The 22,181-nt window shown below is 42.6% G+C and overlaps 1 protein-coding gene across 1 annotated transcript; it reads left to right on the top strand.

Moving 5' to 3' along the window:
* Positions 1-174: 174 nt before the first annotated feature.
* On the top strand, positions 175-21,009 carry LOC126998310 (uncharacterized). The gene is made up of 17 exons (XM_050859797.1): positions 175-465; positions 3,093-3,436; positions 3,699-4,043; positions 4,138-4,315; positions 5,365-5,433; positions 7,067-7,146; positions 7,810-7,927; positions 10,811-10,973; positions 11,922-12,069; positions 13,194-13,280; positions 13,880-14,050; positions 15,219-15,357; positions 15,850-15,912; positions 16,962-17,033; positions 18,048-18,183; positions 18,512-18,806; positions 20,904-21,009. Exons 2-17 carry the CDS (start codon positions 3,120-3,122, stop codon positions 21,007-21,009), a joined length of 2,487 nt encoding a protein of 828 aa, XP_050715754.1. The 5' UTR covers positions 175-465; positions 3,093-3,119.
* Positions 21,010-22,181: the final 1,172 nt, after the last annotated feature.

Consider the following 22,181-nt stretch of genomic DNA (forward strand, 5'->3'; position numbering starts at 1 on the left):
GTTGGTTTTTGTTTACTATTTCTTTTTTGTACCTAATGTTTTCTGTTTTGATAAGGTTGTTTTTATTCCTGTTATTGGTAATAGCTATGTGTCCCGTGATTTCTATTGAATGGATGCACAACTCGATCTGGAATTCACGTTATTTATATTTTTTTAAGTACAGACGTTTGGTACTGGCGTGTGACTGAAAGCTCTTTGTGTCGCTGTGAACTGAAAATTGGGTCTTATGATACAAACACAGACATCAACATAATAATTTGAGTTGTCTTTTGGTTTCTGGTTCACAATATCAGAAAATTATTGGTTGTTTGCGCTTCCCTCAGTGATTGTTTACCTGAAATTACCTCAGTGATCGTACAGAAGCGATAGAGGGAGGTGTACATGCGTTTTCCTCTGATTTGTGCTTCTCCCTTTGTCATAGATTTCTGAAGGTATTGACACTAGGGCTACAGTCTACACTTTGAGGTGAGCTGTTACACTTATTGATATTTAAAGATGTTTGTATATTGATGCTTAAGATTGCATTTTCTGGTAAGCACTTCCTATTGTTGATATATCTCATCTGTAATCTTGTCTATCTCATTTCAACTCTCGTATTACCTAATCTCTCATCTTATCTCTCACATTTTCATCTCTCGTACTATGTAATTTATCATCTTATCCCCCATTTCTCACTTTTATCTCTCACTCTTATCTCTCTCATTCCTACTCTCGTATTATGTAATTTATCATCTTATCTACCTCATCTCTCTCTTTATTTTTCTTCGCCATCTCCTCTCTCTCACCTAATATCTCCTTGGCATCTCTCTCATCTCGTTTCTTTCTTATCTCTCATTTCATTTTCACCATCTCTCTCATTTCATTTTCACCATCTCTCTCATTTCATTTTCACCATCTCTCTCATTTCATTTTCACCATCTTTCTCATTTCATTTTCACCATCTTTCTCATTTCATTTTCACCATCTTTCTCATTTCATTTTCACCATCTTTCTCATTTCATTTTCACCATCTTTCTCATTTCATTTTCACCATCTCTCTCATTTCATTTTCACCATCTCTCTCATTTCATTTTCACCATCTCTCTCATTTCATTTTCACCATCTCTCATTTCATTTTCACCATCTTTCTCATTTCATTTTCACCATCTTTCTCATTTCATTTTCACCATCTTTCTCATTTCATTTTCACCATCTCTCATCTCATCTCTCATCTTATTTTCACCATCTCTCATCTTATCTCTCATCTCATTTTCACCATTTCTCATCTCTCATCTCATTTTCACCATCTCTCTCATCTCTTTTTTTCATCTCCAAACTGTCATGTCGATTAATACTCGTAAAGGTATCGGCACAAGGGTTACATATAATACTTTTAACTAGGCTATTTCACTTCGTTGACATAATGGCTATAAAGTAATGTGTCTGATTTGTCTTTTCTTTTTTTACCCATTTCTTAAGGCGTTATTATTTGGTTTTGTTGATTTTTATTATATCACTTGTAATATGTCGACTTTAACTGTGTGAAAATCCAACACTTCTAACTATCTAGCTTCATCCCCAAAACGGAATTAAAGAGTAGAGGTAGCCTAATAAGTGTTAATAAATAGTAATTCGACGTTAAGAAAATCTGGAGAGTAGGCTACACACTTTGTTAGGCTATTTCTCCTTGACCTGAAAATGATTACAGACTACTACATACACTCTCTGGTAGGCTATTTCACGTATTTATGGTCAATATTCCCTCATATCAGCTATTTCCAAAGGCCGAAAAGGAGTTGTAATGAGTTTTTTTTAGCGTTCTTAGTGCAGAAGAATGATTTAATTGCCACGAGGGTCATAAAACTACTCCCTGGAAATGCACAAAACCTCCACGAGAGCCTTGTCCAATGGATGTAGGCTACTTGGACTCGGAAATGTCTAGGAATATGACCCTAATGACCTTTGCATCTCACTTTCCTCTCTTGTGGGTCCTGAATCTGCATGGCCTTCTGGAACTTAATGAAAAGGTTGTGTCCTCGTGATCATGTTGAGCGTAGGACATTTTCCACATTTTTCCTCCTGAGTGATTTCCCCGCCGGACATTTCCCTTCATTACAAATTCCCCACAGGATATATTCCCCCTTGGATTGATTTATTACCCCTTGGATAAATATAATATAAAAAAAAGAGTGTTAACCACTAAAGTTAGTTGGATGTCATTGTGGAGTATTACCAGACCTATGACGCGCCAGAGGTTACATACTTTTCAACCCGAATCTTCTAACACAGCAAGTCTATGAGACCGTGGCCTTGATGATGATGAGTCAGTGAAATATCCATTGTAAGTTTATCATGATACCCAGAGCCCTGTGAAAGAGATTATATCCAATAATATTTGCCACATATATTTTGAAAGTTAGTATGTGAAAGTGCCACGCAGAGAGACGATGGGACGGAGGCATATTTTCTTTGTGAGTTTTTGGTAACCCCACATATGTATGGCAATTTTGGTTATATGTGAACGAAACTATTTACATCACTATTAGGCACATTACATAGCAATTCTCTCACCTTCCTATTATATTTAAAGGTTGATCTCTTTAGGGGTGATGACCTAAGATTTTCATTATGTTGTGGTGTCATTTAAAATGCTGTTTATTTTGTTTACATCGTCACTCTTGTTGAAAATTCATCTTGCGCTTCTTTATCATTGTTGGTGGTGACAATATTTTTGTTTTTGTTTTTTTTTCTCAAATTTTCAAAGGCGACACAAAATCTTCTGGGAATAGAGTCCGGAGAATTGAGGTGATTATTAAGACTCTTCATAAATAATTCCCTGACACAGAAATACCAACAAATTGTTCACAGTGGTATCATTATTATTATTATTATTATTATTATTATTATTATTATTATTATTATTATTATTATTATTATTATTATTATTATTATTACTACTACTACTACTACTACTACTACTACTACTACTACTACTACTACTACTACTACTACTACTACTACTACTACTACTTGACTACTACTACTACTACTACTACTACTACTACTACTACTACTACTTTCAAAGCTATCATCATTATTATTATTACTTTCAGAGCAACAAACACAATAACTACTCCACGATGAACCAATACCCCAACAATAACACCAAAACCACCACCACCACCACCACCCATCCCTCCACCAGCAACACCACCACCCCCACGCACCACCAGCAGTACTACCCACAACACCACTACAACGCCCTCTTCAGCAGCAACGGCAGCAGTGGTGGGGGTGGTGGTGGTGGCCCCCGTCCCACGCCCACCATCACCACGCTCAACACCAGCAGCAGCGTGGGTGTGATGGGTGTGGGCGTGGATGAGAGGCTGAGGCACCTGCTGACCACCGTCCCTGAGTCAGCCCTCTCTTCAGCCCACTGGGTCAGCCGGACTGGGAGGTGAGTGGGGGGAGAGGGGAAGGGGGAGAGGGTGACAGGGGGAGAGGGAGGGAATGAGTGGGGTTTATATGAAGGATGATGATGATGATGATGATGATGAGGAGGAGGAGGAGGAGAAAAGTGGGGAAAGGGAAAAAAGGCTGAAGTGGAAGGAGTGTTTGTTTGTGTGTGTGTGTGTGTGTGTGTGTGTGTGTGTGTTATCTTCACTAACTAATAATAATAATAATAATAGTAATGATAATATTTTTTCTTCTTTCTGCAGGTCCTCCTCCTTCTCCACATCCACTCCCCTCATTCCTCCCCGTCCTCCCCACCTCTCCTCTTCCTCCACCACCACTCCACGCATGCCTCCTCCTCGCCGTCACCCCTCCAGTATCTTCTCTTCCTCCTCCACCAACTCCACGCCCTACCAAACTCCACATCCTCCCCCTCCCCACCCCAACATCTCCTCCTCCTCACCTCTCATGCCTCCCCCACCTCCTCCTCCACCCAAAGTACCACACTCCTCCTCCTCTTCCTTCTTCCCCACCCTCCTCCACTCCTCCGCCTCCACGATGGATAGCTCTGTCTTGGCCCCTCCACCTGGCTCCACACACATTTTAAACAGGTAAGTAAATGAAGAAATAGTAATGAAGTATATAAATGACAATAACTGATGATGATAATGATAGTGATGGTGATAATAATTCCTCCCGTCATAGTGGAATGGGTGGAGGAAGGAAACGACCCATGGCTCCACCATCAGCCTCCACATCCTCCTCCTCTACAACCCCTGCACCACCACCCCGCCCTTCGCTACCACCACAACCACCACCACTCGACCTCTCCGATGATCTGGCCGCTCAAGGTCACCTGTCAATGGACGAAGAGCCATCTCAGGTGAGGGGGGAGGAGAAAGGGGGAAAGGGATAGGTATGTAAATTTACATAGATATTCAGACCACACAGACCCTACAGTCCAGACTAGGTGGTCTGTCCTTAAACCTAAGTGGAATCCTATTAAATTTGATGTCACCAGGACTTTGCATTTCGAGTTTATGAGTATCAAGTTGATGGAAGTGACGGTCGAGCATAGCTTTAAATGAATTAATCGTATTGCACTGGACCACTAGAGGTGGGCGTTTATTCCATTCTCGCGTTACAACGTTGGTGAAGAAAAATTTGGTGTAGAGTGAATTTATTTGTATGCATTCAAGTTTTGTACCGCTATTTCTCGTTCGGAACGTGTCATCGATCAAAAACAATTTGGATTTGTCCACATTCGTGAAACCATTGAGTATTTTAAAACATTCGATCAGTTTTCCTCGGAGGCGACGTTTCTTAAGAGAGAACAGCTTAAGTGATGACTGATGAGAGCCTTTAGTCATAAGGCTTGTTGCGCAAAAAGATCATCTTTGTTGTCCTACGTTGCACACCTAATTTTGCAACGTCCTTTTCGTGGTGGGGAGACCAAACTGTACCGCATATTCTAAATGATGTTTTTTTACTTTACCAAACTATTGTACAGTGGAAATATTACATCTTTATTCTTGAATGAGAAGTTTTCTCTTCATGAAACCCAGCATTCTGTTCGCTTTGATAACTGCGGCAGTGCACTGCTGTGATAATTTGAGGTTTGACGCGATTTTGATACCTAGAACCTTGGCACACTGTACGATTTCGAGATTTGAGCTGGAGAGAGAGAGAGAGAGATTATGTTAGCTAAAAAATAGATATAACCAGCATAGCATTTTTTTTCTTGTTTTTTTTTACATCTTCAAATACTCCATACTTTTATTTAACTTCTTTCAACCTTTTGCATCTCATGAATTACGAACAAAGAAAGGAACAAACACAAATTAACCCAAGGAGAGTTAGGTGATACAAGAGTAAAACAATGTTAGATATAGATTAGTGTAAAGGTTTATTAATGGTCCAGGTGTGTTCCAGGTGCTGATGAGCCTCTCCTGGACGCGGGGCAAGTTGGGGGCTGCCTTCTACGACGTCACTACTGAACAGGTGCGTGGGCAGGTGTGTGTGTGTGAGGGGGGGGGGGGTAGTGAAGTTGGGGAAGGGGTTTGTTTGTTTGTTTGTTTGTGTTTTTACTGTAAAAGCGTGTGGGGTGGGTCTGTGGGGTGGGTCCTGGTTGCTGCTGCTGTTGTTGTTGTTGTTGTTGTTGTGGTGGTGGTGGTGGTGGTTGCGTCTATAATGGTAATATTAATGGTAGTAGTAGTAGTAGTAGTAGAAGTAGTAGTAGTATAAAATTATAGTAGGTAATAGTAGTAGTAGTAATAGTAGTAATTTTTTTTGTTGTTGTTGTTGTTTTCATCATCACCACCATCATCATTATCGCCATCACTTTTTGCCCCAGCACATCCACACTCCACGCCTCCAGTAACCCCTATACCACTTCCTTCACCACCCGGGTTGTTTTGATTTAAATCAAATGATTTAAATCAAGTGATTTAAATCGATTTAAATCAGAGTAAAAAAATCATGATTTAAATCAAAATTAAATATACTGTTTTTAAAATTAATTAGGGTGTTATATCAGGAGTAAAATATCTAATGATTTATATATATATATATGTATATATATATATATATATATATATATATATATATATATATATATATATATATATATATATATATATATATATATATATATATATATATATATAAGAAAAAAGGAAGAACATGTGAAGCACTTGTAGAGGAAAAGTATCAAGTCTACTTACAATGTAGTTATCATGTACTGGTCCTGTAGCAAGTCAGGCACCAGTGAATCATTGCCATCTCTTACAAAATAAATATTCAAAAGCATAGAAAAATAGACTATTAGTCCTATCAAGAAAAGATGGCACCACTATAAACAATTGCCTGCACCAGTACAGGCTCGGGCCGACTACCAGGTCCCTCAAGATACAGGCTGCAGTGCTACAGGCTTCGACGTTAAAAAAAAATAATAATAATAATAACATTTATGATTTTTATGTGAAAAACTCATCTAGGTTAGGTATATAATGTATATTAAACTTTTGTTTCTTTAACATTGGACACATTTACTATAATAAAATGACCTCATAAGACTGAAACAAATAGTCAGTGGAAACAAACAAGGATTAATGTAAATAAAAATCATTTAAATAACCAAAAAAATGGATTTAAATAAAAAAATCCGATTTAAATCAAATAAATCGATTTTTTTTTCTTAAAAAAATCAAGATTTTTCCCAACCCTGATCACCACCGCTCCACTACAGCACCAGAATTCCACCGTAAATCCACCACATCACCACCATACACGTACCCTCCCCATACCGTACCCATCACCCCCCGTCCACCCACATCCACAATACCAACACTAGCCTCACCGTCGCCTCCACAACCTCCTCCACCATACCATTTATCTCCTTCCTCTTCCACAGCTCCATCACACCTCCACCTCTCTTCCACCCCATCACCACCATAAAGTCCCCATACCATACCCTTCAACCACCTTACCTGTACCACCTCCTCCACCATACCTTCTTATCTCCTTCCTTCTTTTCACTACCACATTTCCATCACACCTCCATCTCTCTTCCACCCCATCATCACCACCACCTCCACCACCTCCACTTAACCTACACTCCTCCACTCCTCCGCAGGTGTACGTGGTGGAGGACAAGGTGGAGGCGGCCCCGGACTTTTGGGTGCTACGGTGCCTCTTTCGGGAGCAGCGGCCAAGGTGAGGAGGAGGAGGAGGAGGAGAAGAAGGTTGGAAGGATGAGAAAGGGAAATTAGCAAGGAAAGATAGGGTAGTGAGAGGTTGAAGAGAAGAAAAAGGGAGAGGACATGATAGAGCAGAAGGAGGAGGAGGAGGGGGAGGAGGAGGAGGAGCAGGAAGAGAAGGAAAAGGAGGAGGATGGGACAGAGAGATAGATAGGAAGAGGCATTCGAGGGAGGTAAAGGAGGTTTACATAGAAATTCAGACCACACAGACCCTTTGATTCAGACTAGGTGGTCTGTCCTCAAACCTATGTGATTTTCTATTAATCAGATGGCTCTAAAACTTTGCATTTCTACTTTAGCAAATATTAAGTTGAAGGAAGTGTCGGTCGAGCTTGTTTTTAAAGGAGTCAATCGTGTTGCACTGGACCACTGAAAGTGGGAGCTTATTCTATTCTCGCACTGCAACGTTAGTGAAGATAGTGAAGAAAAAATTGGTGCAGTCTGAATTTACTTGTTTACACTTAAGTTTTGTGCCATTTTTTCTCATTGGCAAAGTATCACCGATCGTAAACAATTTTGATTTGAAGTTTTGTGCCATTTTTTCTCATTGGCAAAGTATCACCGATCGTAAACAATTTTGATTTGTCCACATCAGCAAAGTCTTAAACGGGGTCCACAGGTGCATGTTGGTCGGGGGTCGGCAGGATCAGCGTCTGTTTGAGGTGCTGCGAGAGCTGTGTGGAGGAGCTGTAGGAGTCCCTTCACCCTACAACAACAACAAACACACCCCACCACAGGTTAGTCGATATACCTCCTTACCCTTTGCTTCTTTACCTTAGTACTACTTGCCGCCTTCTCCTCCTATTCTCCTGTGCCTTATGGCCCCTTTCACACGAGCGGTTCTGCCGCTCCGGCGCGTGCCGGACGGTTTAGCTTTACATTGACTCTTATGGGTGCGTTCACACGAAGCTGGAGCGGCTGGACTGCCGCTTCAGCAGCCGCACCCTGCCGGACTGCCAGCAAGGTTGCAGAGGCAGATGCCACACAACGGTTTCGGTGGTCATGTGTTGCTATGGGCGCGTTCACACATCCGGCGTTTGCCGCGTGCGGCGAGGGATAGTTGTCTGTCAACACTGGGGGGAAGGGCACGCGACCAAGTTGTCTGCATCATTGGAAAATCTGGTATGCACTATATTTTCCATCTTATGAACTTTCAATTAATGTATATTGAAAATGTAAGTGTCTTACATATTAATACTGTATACCTCTGTACAACAAACATCTGCATTTAAATTTCAGGGTTATGGCTAATTAAAAATTATCATGACACAGAGCTGCTGATCTCCGAGATTGAAAGACGGCCTTGTTTGTGGGATCCCTCAAGAGAAGATTACAAATATGACTGAAGGAGATACCGAAGCGGATGCGGCAGACACCGCACTTGACCGTAAATGTCCAGGTGCCATGCGGCTGCCGCTCGCCGGAGCGGCAGAAACCGTTCGGGTGAAAGGTCATGCGGGTGCCACGCCGGCATGTGCCGCTCGTGTGAAAGGGGCCTCAGGTGGCATGCACAACTCGACAAGTTCAAACTTGGCCCGAGCTCGGAGGGCCAACAAAACAAACCGCGCTTCTTCTTCTTCTTCTTCTTCTGGCTGCATCCTCCAGTAGTCGGTAATAATAGGTAGAGTAACCTCTAAACACTCGAGAAGAAGAAGAAGAAGCCATCTCCACCTTCGCCTCCGAGCCGCCGACATGTTGTTTTATTGGCCCGCTAGCAAACAGGAAAGTAACCCCGTTGCGATGGTGAACAGTTACTCTCGTGCACGCCACCTATATATATATATATATATATATATATATATATATATATATATCTATATATATATATATATATATATATATATATATATATATAATCAAGTACGAATCAAGTACGAGTTCCGGGGGGCAGCATGAGCCACTGCAAGAGGGCGCCACTATAAACACTCGCCTGCGCCAGAACGGGCTGGGCCGACCATCAGGCCCCACCTGGAAAGAAGCCTTGGGCCGACCATCAGGCCCCACCTGGAAAGACGCCTTGGGCCGACCATCAGGCCCCACCGGGAAGATGCCTACCGGCGCAATAGGCAACAACGTAAAATATAAATAAATAAATAAATAAATAAATATATATATATATATATATATATATATATATATATATATATATATATATATATATATATATATATATATATATATATATATATATATATATATATATATATATATATATATATATATATATATATATATATATATATATATATATATATATATATATATATATATATATATATATATATATATAGAGAGAGAGAGAGAGAGAGAGAGAGAGAGAGAGAGAGACGCCAATCCTCGTCGACAGACCGACTTGGTCGGCTAGGTATCAGAAGAACAGACAAACCTTTATATAATTGATAAGAAAAACTGAAAATTGATAAGATAACAGATAAAAGTAGATGCCATATGAAAGACAAATAAAAATGAAGAAGTATCAGTGGTCAGGACAAGGAGCAGGAGAGAACAACAGACGGACAAGGAGCGACAGCCTGGGAAATGGCTGCCGTGAAAAGGCCGAGGCTGCGTTTTTTTATTCGTTGTTAAATTGTGTTATTTCCCGTCTTTAAGTTTCCTTGTTTGCTTATTTTAGTTTTGGTTAGCAATAGCATTTTCTCCCTTAGCCTGCTCAGAGCGTTTCTTCGTCTCTCTCTCTCTCTCTCTCTCTCTCTCTCTCTCTCTCTCGCCATAGCCACAATGTTTGCAGGAAAACTTCCAGTGTGATACCTTTAAAGGTAGCGTGCGTGACGCCGATGGTAATTAGACGTGACCCGTACGTGTCTCTCTCTCTCTCTCTCTCTCTCTCTCTCTCTCTCTCTCTCTCTAGATATAGATATAGATATAAATATAGATATAGATATAGATAGATAGATAAATAGATAGATAGATAGATATAGATGTAAATATAAATACCCTTTATTAGATTTATTCCTGCCTCCTCATTTTTCCTCCTCTTTGTATCATACCTTACCAATATTCCTGCCATCTCTCCTTTTTCCTTCCCCATTCTACGCTAACTTAATTACTGTTGTCCCTGCTTACTTTTCATCTTTTTTATACGTCACCTCTATGAATTATACTCTATCTCATCTCTGTTCCTGTCTTCTTTCCCTTCTTTTCTTCTCCCCTTTTCTTTACCTTACTTCTATTTCGGTGCCTTCGGAGTTCAGTGGCTATGCAGAATCATGGGATATCGCTGGAAGGACTTTGTATCAAACCTGCGATTACTCCACGACTGATTCGAGGTCTATTACCTGCATAGTCCGTGAACCCGAACTCCGGCTATACGGGTATATGGCACACCTCGAGTGGAGGAGGCCAAGGGGACGTCCGCAAAGTTCGTGAACTGAGCAAGTCGATAGATCCTGCCTTGAGGTACTTAGGCGTGGGTTGGGGCCTGCATGGAAACTTAATATGAGGGACCCCCGGGGCTGACGTCATAAGGTGGGCTAGGCAATGTGCGTCCCCTTCCCAGTGTATGCCCCTATTGCTTGATTATTATTAGTGTGTGTGTGTGTGTGTGTGTGTGTGTGTGTGTGTGTGTTTCAGTTATCCAAACCACTTTTCTCCACTTCCTACAGGCTGGTGGTGGTGGTGATGGTGGAGGTGGAGTAGCAGGGAGACGCACCACCACCACCACTAACAACACCACCAACAACTCAACGTCACCGTCAAGCTCAACCACCTCCTTCACCTCCTCCTCTTCCTCTTGCCACCTCAGAATCCTTCCCATGGGGGACTTCAGTAAGTATTGTGTGTATCTGTAGGTTTGTAGATCATGTGTGTGTGTTTGTATTGTGGTTTTGTATATATAAGTATCGTATGTGTGTATGCCTGTATAGTGTATGTGTATGTTCGTAGAGCTGAATTACGTTTCTACGCTTCTAAGCTTTGTATATTTATCGAATACGTGTTTATTTTCATTTTTCTCTTTCTGTCCCTCCATCCACTACTTAGTCTGCTGTCTTTCATCTCCTCACTCATATTTTTCCCTGTTTCTCATTCTCTACCTCTTTCCTTCTCCCCACCCTCCCGTTACCCGCTTTGTCCCCTTCAACTATTACCCTTTACCTCCCCAAACACCTAGATCTCCCATCCATGTTTCACCCGAACCCCTTTTTCCTTCAGCCTCCCCATTGTAACCTCCTCCCTAGCACTCTCCTCCCACTTCTCCTTCGTCCCCACCTCTATACTCTCCTCCCTAGCACTCTCCTCCCACTTCTCCTTCGTCCCCACCTCTATACTCTCCTCCCTAGCACTCTCCTCCCACTTCTCCTTCGTCCCCACCTCTACACTCTCCTCCCAGCACTCTTTCCACCCCTGCTTCTCCTTCACTCCAATCCCAATAGCCCCCTCCCTTGCACTTTCTCCTCTCTTTCCTCTCCTTCAACCCCACCCCTGTTACCTCCACCCTCCTCTCCTTCATTCCCCTTTTGACCTCCTCCCCCTCTCTTTCACCCCCTACCTCTGTAATATCCTGCCCTACACTCCCTTCCCTTCTCTCCTTCACCACCCTTCCCCTGTTACTTTCCTTCCCTGCACTCTCTCCTCCCCCTTAAAGAGTACGAACTGGGTCCCCCTTCACCCCCCTCTCTTACACCCCACTCTTCTTCCCCCCCCTTCTCTCCCCCCCCCCCCCGCTCCTTCACCCCCATTTAACCTCCTCCCTGCTCTCCCCCCCCGCCTCTGCAGAGTACGAGCTGTGTGTCCGGCGCGTGCTGTCCCTGTCGCTGCCCGGGGAGCCAGAGGGTGCCACCGAGGGGGAGAGGGAGCTGTTCGTGCGGGGCCTCGTCAACACCCACCTGCGGGCCATGACCAGGGCGTTGGGGGCACTTCTCAGGTGAGTCGGGGTGGTGGTGGTGGTGGTGGTTGTAGGGAGGATTTGGAGGTTGCGATTAGTGAAAGGCGGGTGTTGGGTTGGGTGGGGAATGGCAGTGATGGTGGAGGTTGGTGGTAGTAAGGCTTGTGTGCGGAAGACTTTGGGGTGGTAGTGTGGGTGTGGTGTGGGTGTTGCGTGTGAGAGGGTGGTGATGCTGGTGGCAGATGGTGTCGTTAGGCAGTGATAATGAGAGTTTTAAAGGTTAGGATCAATGAATGGAGTGGGTAGTGGGTGGGGTGGGTGGAGGGGAGGGGTAGTGATGATGGTGGTAGTAGGGGGTAGTAGGGCTGTGGTGGGGAGGACTTGGTGACTATAGGATTGGTGAATGGAGTGGGTGGGAATTGGGATTTGGACTGTTGTGTGTTGGAGGTGGGTGATGGGTATACAGTAGTGATGGTATTTATTAGGGGGTCAGGCTGTTGTGGGGAAAATTTTGGTGGTGAGGATTGCTGGTTGGCTGGATGGGTGGTGGGGATAAGTGGGTGGTGTTGGAGGGAGTTTGGTAGTGAGTGCAAGTGCTAATTGGGGTGTCGGTTTGAAGTAGATATGACTGGGTGTTTAGGTGTGATTGGGGTAGTCAAGGGGGGATGCATGGGGGATGAATGATGGGGCTGAGTATAAAGGATGGGAGTATAAAGGATGGAAATGGATGTTGGAGATTGTAGGGTGTACGAGGTTTTGGGCATTGCTGAGAAATGATGTTACGTCCTTGAGGTGGGAGAAGGGTATTTGAAGGGGTCACTGCTGTCTAAATGGGTCTAGTCTGTTTGGAAAGACGTTTTTGAGTAATAGAGGTATGGAAGAGTAAAGATGAATTGTGAGGTTACTAGAAGGATGAATGAAGGTGTGAAAGATGAAGAGCATGGTTTGTGAGGTTACTGTATGAATGAATGATGTGAAAGATGAAGAGGAAAATTGATTGTGAAGTTAGTGAATGAATGAATGAATGGAGGTGTTGATTCTTTTTAGGAGCAGCGAGTAGCGGGCTTTTTTTTATTATTATTGTTTCCTTTTTATTGTGCCCTTGAGCTGTCTCCTTTGTTGTAAAAAAAAAAAAAAAGAGAACGCCTGCGTATCTTCCACAGGTTTCTGGACGTACACGGAGCCGAGATAGCCGCGCCGGGTCACCTGCTGGAGGCAACACCTGTCCTGGGTATACATGTGTACGTCATGTGAGTGTACACGCCTCCTCCTGCGTTGTCAGCCACCAATTATGTCAGTCAGTCAGGCAAGCATTCAGTTAGTCAGTCAGTAGTGCCATGTTAATCTGTCTAAAGGTCAGTTAATTTACCAGTCAGTCAATTACTCGGTAAGTCAGTCAGTAGCATTAAGCCAACTAGTTAGTCTAATGGTCATCCAATGTACAAGTCAGTTAGTCAGTCAGTCATTAACGTTAAGCCTGCCAGTCAGTCTTATAGTCAACCAATCTACCAGTTAGTCAGTCCGTCAGTTCTGCTCTCAACCATAAAGTCAGTCAGTCTTTTCAACCAGTATATCAGAGTCTGTCATCGCATAGGTCAACCATACCATTCATATTCTTAACCCCCAACCTTCCTCTCAACCCCCATCCCCTTCAACCTTTTCACCTCCAACGGCCACGCCCTCAACCAGATCCCCCCACACAGACCCCATACACCTTGTCCCTCCCACACACACAATCTTCCCCCTCAACCCCCCCCCCACAACAACCCCCAAACACCCTTTATAACACCAGCACCCCTTCTCTCACACCCCTACATACTCTCCAACACCCCCCACACTCACCCCCCAGGGAGGACATGGCCCAGCTGGACGAGGCCACGGCCGTCGCCCTTCAGGTGTTCTCGGAGGAGCAGCACCCGGCGGCCTCCAAGAGCGGCAAGCCCTCGGCCAGCAAGGAGGGGCTCAGCCTGTACGCCCTGCTGTCCCGCACCGCCTGCCCCATGGCGCGCCACACCCTCAGGTACAGAAGGGGAGCTGTGAGGGGTCTGAAGGGGGTGAAGAGGAGGGTTTTGTGGCTGCATGAAGAAGTTTAGACTGTTTGAAGTGGCCATTTTTTGAGTTCTCACTGAGTTCTAAATGACCAGACACACCCTCAGGTAGAGAAAGCGGGGGTGGGGGGTTGAAGAGGTGAGGAGAAGGTGTTTGGAATGAGTTTAGACTGTTTGAAGAGGCTGTTTTTTGTCCTACATGTGTGTTGCCTCTGCATTACCCCCTTAGCTAAACCCTCAAGTAGAAAAACGTGGAACAAGGAGGATGTTGACAGCAGCAGCAACAATAAGAATGATAATAACATTACTCACGTAGCCCTTGATCCTTCACCCCACACGGTCTTGCAGTACACAGTGGGACGCCTGCAGCGGGTTCAACTCGGCCTGAGGCTTTTTAAAGGAATTTAGACCGTTTTGGATAGACTATCTTTTTAGTTTTTATTCTCCATTTAACACACCCTCAGATAGAGAAGAGTGACTAGGGTGGTGTTGAAGGGGTGAAGAGAAGGGTTTTTGAGGGGTTAAGGCTGTCTAAATGGGTCTAGTCTGTTTGGAAAGGCTTTTTTGGGATAATAGAGGTATGGGAGAGTTAAGGAAATGGATTGTGAGGTTGTGAAAGATGAAGAAGAAAATGGATTGTGAGCTTACTAGAAGGATGAATGGAGGTGTTAAAGATGAAGAAAATGGATTGTGAAGTTACTAGGTGAATGAATGGAGGTGTGGGAGGGTGAAGAAAAAAAATGGTTTGTGAAGCTACTGGATGAATGAATGGAGGTATGAAAAATGAAGAAAATGGATCGTGAGGTAAATGGATGAATGAATGTAGGTATGAAAAATGAAGAAAATAGATTGTGATGTTACTGGATGAATGAATGGAGATATGAAAAATGAAGAAAATGGATCGTGAGGTAAATGGATGAATGAATGGAGGTATGAAAAATGAAGAAAATAGATTGTGATGTTACTGGATGAATGAATGGAGGTGTAGAGAACGATAGATGAAAATAGATTATGGGGTAACTAGATGGATGAAAAGACCGAAAAATAGTTAGTTAATTGGGTAGTGCTTCCCATTCTCAACGTCTCATCTCATACCATCCCCCTTCCCTTAACACCCCTTCCCTTCCTCTCCTCCCCCAGGCGAGTGTTGCTGCGGCCCCTGGTGGAGGTGGGGGCGCTGGAGGGGCGGTACGCGGCCGTGGGCTGGGGGGTGGACTCTGCCAACATGGACACCCTCAAGCAGCTGCAAGCGTGCCTCAGACATGTTTCCAACGTGTCGGTAAGTGATATGGGTGTTGGGGAGGTGGGGGTAATAGGGTGGTCGGGTGGTAGGGAGGAGGGTTAGGGGAGTAAAATTGGTTGGGTTAGTGGTTGTGTTGGTGGTGGTTTAGTGGTGTTGGTGGTTGTAGTAGTAGTAGTAGTAATAGTAGTAGTAGTAGCAGTAGTAGAAATAGTTGTGGTAGTAGTAGTAGTAGCAGTAATGATATTTATAGAAGTAAGAAGAGGAGGAGGAGAAGGAAGAGGAGATTCAGTAGGCTATGTATAAAAAAATAATTAAAATACGACTCCACACTCATTACATAAATTCTCCTCTTAGTGTTGCTCATTCGGTCAATCACCCAGTGTATCAAGCACAACCATCACCACCGCTCGTAACAACAAAAATAATCATAACTGCGATAACAACAACATTAACACTAATACCAAAATTAATAATAAAAAAATAACAATGCTCACGTTGCCCCTGTTTCCTCACCACACACTCTTGCAGTACACAGTGGGACGTCTGCATCGGGGCCAGCTCGGTGTGAGGGACTGGAAGGTTCTCTATAAGGTATGTAAACTGTGTACACGAACCTTACCGTTGCATTATTATTATATCTGAGGCGTTGTTGGGTATTTGTTTTCGTATTAGTGTACCGTAGCTTTGTTGTTTTCGTTTTACTACTTGTTAGAGTGAAGATTGGGGAGGGTTACAAATTAGTGATCCTGTAAACATTTTGGTACATAGCGATTTTCACTTAGATAGGAGAATTTTTTTTTTTTTTTTTACAGCAAAGGAGTCAGTTCAAGGGCATAAAAAAGATAACAAATGTGAAAAAAAGCCCGCTACTCAGAGATACATATGTTGAGAGACGGATAAACAGACAGACAGAAAGACAGACACAGGTAGAAAGACTAACATATATAAACAGGGAGACAGACAGACTTATAAATGTTGACAGACAGACACAGGCATCCAAGTAGACAAGCATCCAGAAACAGGGAGATAGACATGGAAATTGACAGACCGACAGACACAGGCATACAGACAGACACACAAACATACAAAAAGAGGGAGATCGATAAACAGACAAAAAGACAGACACACACTCAGTTCTATTCAGTTTTATTAATTTCTACAGGAGCAGCTCTTAGCGGGCTTTTTATTCTTTTTATATATATATTTTTTCTCTCCAGTTTCTTCTTTTACTGTAAGAAAAATGGTGTATGGAAACAGGGAGACAGACAGGCAGGTAGATAATAGAACAGACAGTAAACAGACAGATATTGGCAGAGAGAGAGACAGAAATTGCGCGAAGATAATATAAAATGAGCCAAAATTATACAGAAACAAGGAGACAGACAGACAATGAGATAAAAAAACAGAGACAAACAGACTGGAATTGAGCTAAAATAATATAAAAACAGGAAGGCATACAGGCAGACAGATAGACAAAACTACAGACGGACAAACAGACAGATACAGGTAGACGGACAAACAGGACTTAAACCAGAATTAGACAAACTGAGGGACTGAGACAAACACACAGCATCCGCATCTCACAGCGCACCACTCATCTCTTTCCTCTTCCTTCCCCTTCTCTCCCTCCCTCCCCACAGTCCCTCTTCAACGCCATCCTCATCGGGGAGATCTGCCAGGCCCAGGACCAGGGCATCCCCATCTTCAAGCAGGTGAGGAGATACACATTATTTTATTTTTTTACCTGAAGATGACCGAAGCTTTTTTTTTTTTGGTTTTCTCTGTTTGATTTTGATGATATATGGCTGCTCTATTGTTTGGGGAGTTATATATATTCTATTGTATTTTGTTTTCCCATCTTTCTCCTCTTCTTCCTTGTCTTCCTCTTTTCTCGTCTTCCTCCTTCTTCTCCTTCTTCCTCTGTTTTCTTCTTTTTCACCATTTTATTGTATTGATAAGCTTCGAGTTGTATATATATTTCTCTTGTATTTTGTTTTCCTCATCATCATTCTTCTTCTTATCTTCCTCCTCTTTCCTCTCCTGTTTTCTTCTTTTTCACCATTTCATTGTTTTGGTTGTTATGAAAACCTGCAGTGTAAGTCCGTAGAGTTGTTTACACGAGGAATGCCGTGTCAAGTGAAGGCGAGAGAAAATTGGCTTAGTACCCCATCCTTAGTGTCCATATTCTGTATTTACTCACATATCAGCGGCGTTTGGGCGGAGACCACTAAGAGATTTTGGCAAAGGAGTCTGCTTAAACATATGTGTGTATTTACCTACATGTAGTATGCAGGGCCTGAGCCCGTTTGCGAGCTGTTCAAGGCGTAAGAAAATCGGGTCTACTTGAGCGACCCACATACGATCAGGCAAGACCGATATACGAGTTATCTGTGACCTACTTACGAGGTACATACGACCATCCGAGACCCGTTTCCGACCTGTTACGATCTGGTCCCGATCTATTTCCGACCTTTCCCGACCTATGTCCGACCTACTCCCGACCGTCACCAATCTCTTCCGACCTGTCACGACCTCTAGCGACAACAAAAGACTCGTTTTGGACCGGTTTTCGATCAGTTTCCCGAGTTTTCCAGAATTCCGGAGGTCGCAACTGTCTGTCTGCACCGTATAAAAGCAAGCCCAGTCCAGGCCAGCATTCAGTTGCTCCAAAAATCCAGAGGAGAGAAGACAGAAGACAGAGATCAGTATCCATTATGGCACACAAGGAAGCAAAAGCAAATTCTTGGTTTGCTGCAGAAAAGACCTATCTGAAGGCAGCAACGGCCCTGCTAGATGACTCATCCTCAGACACAGAAGATACAGCACCTCCCCATCTCCAGGCCCAGAGAAAAAGAAGAGGAAGTGGGTCAAGGGATGGTTAAAGAAGAAAGAAAAGGGCCACTACTTGGATCTTCTGCCAGATTTGCTGGAAACAGGCCCACCTGGCTACAAGAACTTTTTGAGGGTAGATGAAGAGCTGTTCACTGAAATTGAAGGCAGAGTGCGAGCTAGAATTAAAAAAAACAGACCACCAACATGAGAGCTTCCATCAGTGCTGCAGAGAGACTAAGCATCACTCTGAGGTTCCTAGCCACTGGAGAGTCCTATCAATCCCTTGCTTATGACTGGAGGTGGGGAGACAACACTATTGGGAAGATTGTACCAGAAACATGTGAGGCCATTATTGCAGAGTACATGGAGGAGGTCATGCCATGTCCCAAAACCCCTGAAGACTGGAAGAAGATAGTAGAAGAATTTGGCGGCAGATGGCAGTTCTACAACTGTATAGGTGCTTTAGATGGAAAGCACACTGCCATCAAGTCCCCACGTAACCAAGGTTCTGTCTACTACAACTACAAAGGCTTTCACTCCATAATCCTGCTGGCTCTGGTGGATGCTGGTCACAAATTCATCTTCATTGACTGTGGGTCCAATGGCAGTGCTAGTGACAGTGGTGTCTTCAGAGATACACAGCTCTTCAAGAAGTTGGAAAATAGAACCATGGGCCTGCCTGATCCAGAGCCACTTCCAGATGACACAGATCCAGTTGCATACCACATAGTAGCTGATGATGCCTTTGCCATGAGAAGCTACCTGATGAAGCCGTACCCCCAGAGAAACATGACCAAAGGACAGAGAATCTGCAACTACAAACTGAACAGAGCCCGCACACATCAAATCCCTAGCCAACACATTCACACAACATCAATCATTCACTCCTATTCTAATAATCCATTCACACAACGTATACAATCATAATTGACCTGGGTGGGTCACAGCGTCTTCGAATCTGGCGGGAAAGGGTAGCTCCGCCCACTAAAACTCGTGTGTGTGTGTGTGTGTGTGTGTGTGTGTGTGTGTGTGTGTGTGTGTGTGTATATATATATATATATATATATATATATATAGATATATATATATATATATATATAGATATATATATATATATATATATGTGTGTGTGTGTGTGTGTGTGCCTCTGTGTGTGTAAGAGAGAATGGCCACGTTGTTTGTTTCGGGGAAATGCAACGTATCACGCCATAGGTCACCTATATTCTGCATTATTTCCCTCATTCAAGTGTAAACAATTTTTTGTAACTATCGCCATTTACTACATCCTCGAAGGACTACCAGCTGCTACAAGTTACTATGAAGCAAAGCCTTATTGTAAAGTTATCTACTACTCTGTGTTTGTTTGCGATCAGAGTACGTTTTTCGTCCTGAAGTTGGCCACTCGTAGAAATATATATATATTTTTTTTCAACTGCAGCAGAAGCATGAGACAGACGCATGAGACAGGGGTGGAGATGTTATTAAAAAAAAAAAAAAACGCTCATCTCTACGATTTTCCTTTGGCAGAGGATAATAAAAATCGTCCAAGATTCATACCTAGCATTCATGTTTATCAATATATAGTAGGGTTGTCGATTTTTTTTTAAATAAAAAAAAATGGTTTTTATTTTATCAGATTTTTCTATTTAAATCTATTTTTTTATTAATGAAAATAATTAAATGAATGTAAACCTCTACATTCCCTACATCAGTTTCAAACACATGTTGGAGTATTCTTGTATCATATTCCATCATCATAAGTAACCTGGTTGGCTGTTTGAGCCAGTCCTGAGACTGACCAGCCGCAGCCAGCCGGCCACGGGTCAGCACCACACCACGACTCTGTCTAGTCTCTTAACAGTCTAACCCAGTTGTTCCCAACCTTTTTTCTGCCGTTTCCCCCTTCATCAACTTCAACCACCCGGATTTCCCTCTTCATGTGGACGAGGAAAAAAGTAGCCAAAACACGAAATATACTTGCTTAATAACACAAATAATATAATAAATAAATAGTAGCCGAACACAATATTTACTTAATAACACAAATCAGTCAGTCAATAGCTCTGACGCCCCGTTTCCGCCGACTGATTGCTAGTAATTTATATTTCCTTCAGATTAAATTTCCCCCCTGGAATCATAAAATTTCCCCCATGTTGGGAAATGCTGGTCTAACCAAATCATGTCAGGTTTTGGACATGTCCTGATTGAAATTTCACAAAGAAAAATGACAGCAGCTTCAAATGAAAGTATCAGAAAAGGTTGTGGATGCTCCATTTATGTATGTATGTGAAGTGATTCTTTGAAAAAAAGGATATATATTTCAAATATCTCCTTTACTGGCACTTCCCATATTTAGTGTTTTTCGTCCCTTTTAATATATAGCTTTTCTTTAGTTCATTTGAGTGTTTGGAGGGCCGAAGACTACCCACATGCTGTCCTCATGATCGCCTATCAACCCGGACACCAGCGAAACTCTGTAAAGAGGATCAAGTGAAGCTCGGGGGGGGGGAGAGAGACTGGTTTAGTCAAGCAAGATGGCAGCACTATAAAACAGTTGCCTGCGCCACCAATTGGCTGGGACCTACCAAAAGAGTAAAGATGGGGGCATACGCTACAGCTGAGCGTGGCCACAGTGCTCATCTCCGTAGCATTGGCCCTTGAGCCTGTGGGGGGAAGAACCCATCACCCCGGGACACAGGGTCAGCGTGACATCCGGGTTACCACAGTTTACCTTCCCCATATTTCCCCAGGTACACATTTATCAACCATCCAGAAAGGGGGGATGAACAGCTGGGTGAGCAGCACGCTGACTGCCCAGGTCGGGATTCGAACTCGGGGCCTTGGATTCGTAGCTAGGCACGCTAACCACTAGACCATGGTGGCATAAAAAAAAATATCCAATTGGTAACATATAAGAACAAGTGGTTCATGTTGTAAAATACTTTTGAAACCATCACTCTGCCTCAGCAAGATACCGTCAAAAAGGCGGTCAATGTCTTGCTCTGCTCCAGGACATTAGGCGGACAGTGTGTGGCTGATGGAAGATATATTTAATGAACTAACCAGCTCAGGAAAATGCCTTGTTCTGCTCCAGGACACTGGACGGACCAGGTGTGGCTGATTGAATATATATATATATATATATATATATATATATATATATATATATATATATATATATATATATATATATATATATATATATATATATATATATATATAATGAACTAACCAGCTCTGGAAAATGTCATGTTCTGCCCCAGGACGCTGGACGGACCATGTGTAGTTGATGGAAGATATATATAAAGAACTAACCAGCTCAGGAAAATTTGTAAAGTTAATAGGGAAAATATTGATTTCAAAGTTAGTGTTTTCTTTGTTTATTTTTCCATTCTATATTGTTGCCCTGCAATAAGATCAAGATTTAAATCATTGACATTTAAAAAAAATCAAATAATACAAATCTTGACTTAAATCGATGATTAAAACAAAATCATTTGATTTAAATCTTGATTTAAATCAAACAACCCTGATATCTATACTTATCATCCCTCCCATCTTGTCTTTCTCCTATTCTCTCTCATTCACCCTCTCTGTATCTCCCGATTTATCTTATCTCTATCTGTCACTTCCTATCTGTTCCTATCCCTTTCGCTACCACTTCAAGACACCTCGCACCAACACTCACCTGTATCTTACCCCTCCCAACCCCCTTCCCTTCTTCTTCTTTTCTTTTTCATCATCTTCTTTTCTTCTTTTTCTCTTTTTTTTTTTTCTTCTTCTTCTTCTTCTTCTTCTTCTTCTTCTTCTTCTTCTTCTTCTTCTTCTTCTTCTTCTTCTTCTTTTTCTTCTTCATCATCAACATCATCTTCTGTTGTTGTTCTTCTTCATCATCTTGTTCTTCTTGTTCTTCCTCCTCTTCCTCTGCTTTCTCTTGTTCATTTGTCATTCTTCTTCTTTTTCTTCTTCTTCTTCTTCTTCTTCTTCTTTTTCTTCTTCTTCTTTTTCTTCTTCTTCTTTTTCCTTCT

Source organism: Eriocheir sinensis, chromosome 14 (genome assembly GCF_024679095.1).
Source record: "Eriocheir sinensis breed Jianghai 21 chromosome 14, ASM2467909v1, whole genome shotgun sequence".
Classification (NCBI taxonomy): Eukaryota; Metazoa; Arthropoda; class Malacostraca; order Decapoda; family Varunidae; genus Eriocheir; species Eriocheir sinensis.

Excerpts from the sequence above, each read along its gene's own strand:
- LOC126998310 (XM_050859797.1), top strand. The coding sequence starts at position 3,120 with ATGAACCAATACCCCAACAATAACACCAAAACCACCACCACCACCACC. Across the intron at positions 10,974-11,921 it reads CCTTCCCATGGGGGACTTCA|AGTACGAGCTGTGTGTCCGG; the intron begins GTAAGTATTGTG and ends CCGCCTCTGCAG. Across the intron at positions 13,281-13,879 it reads GGTATACATGTGTACGTCAT|GGAGGACATGGCCCAGCTGG; the intron begins GTGAGTGTACAC and ends CTCACCCCCCAG.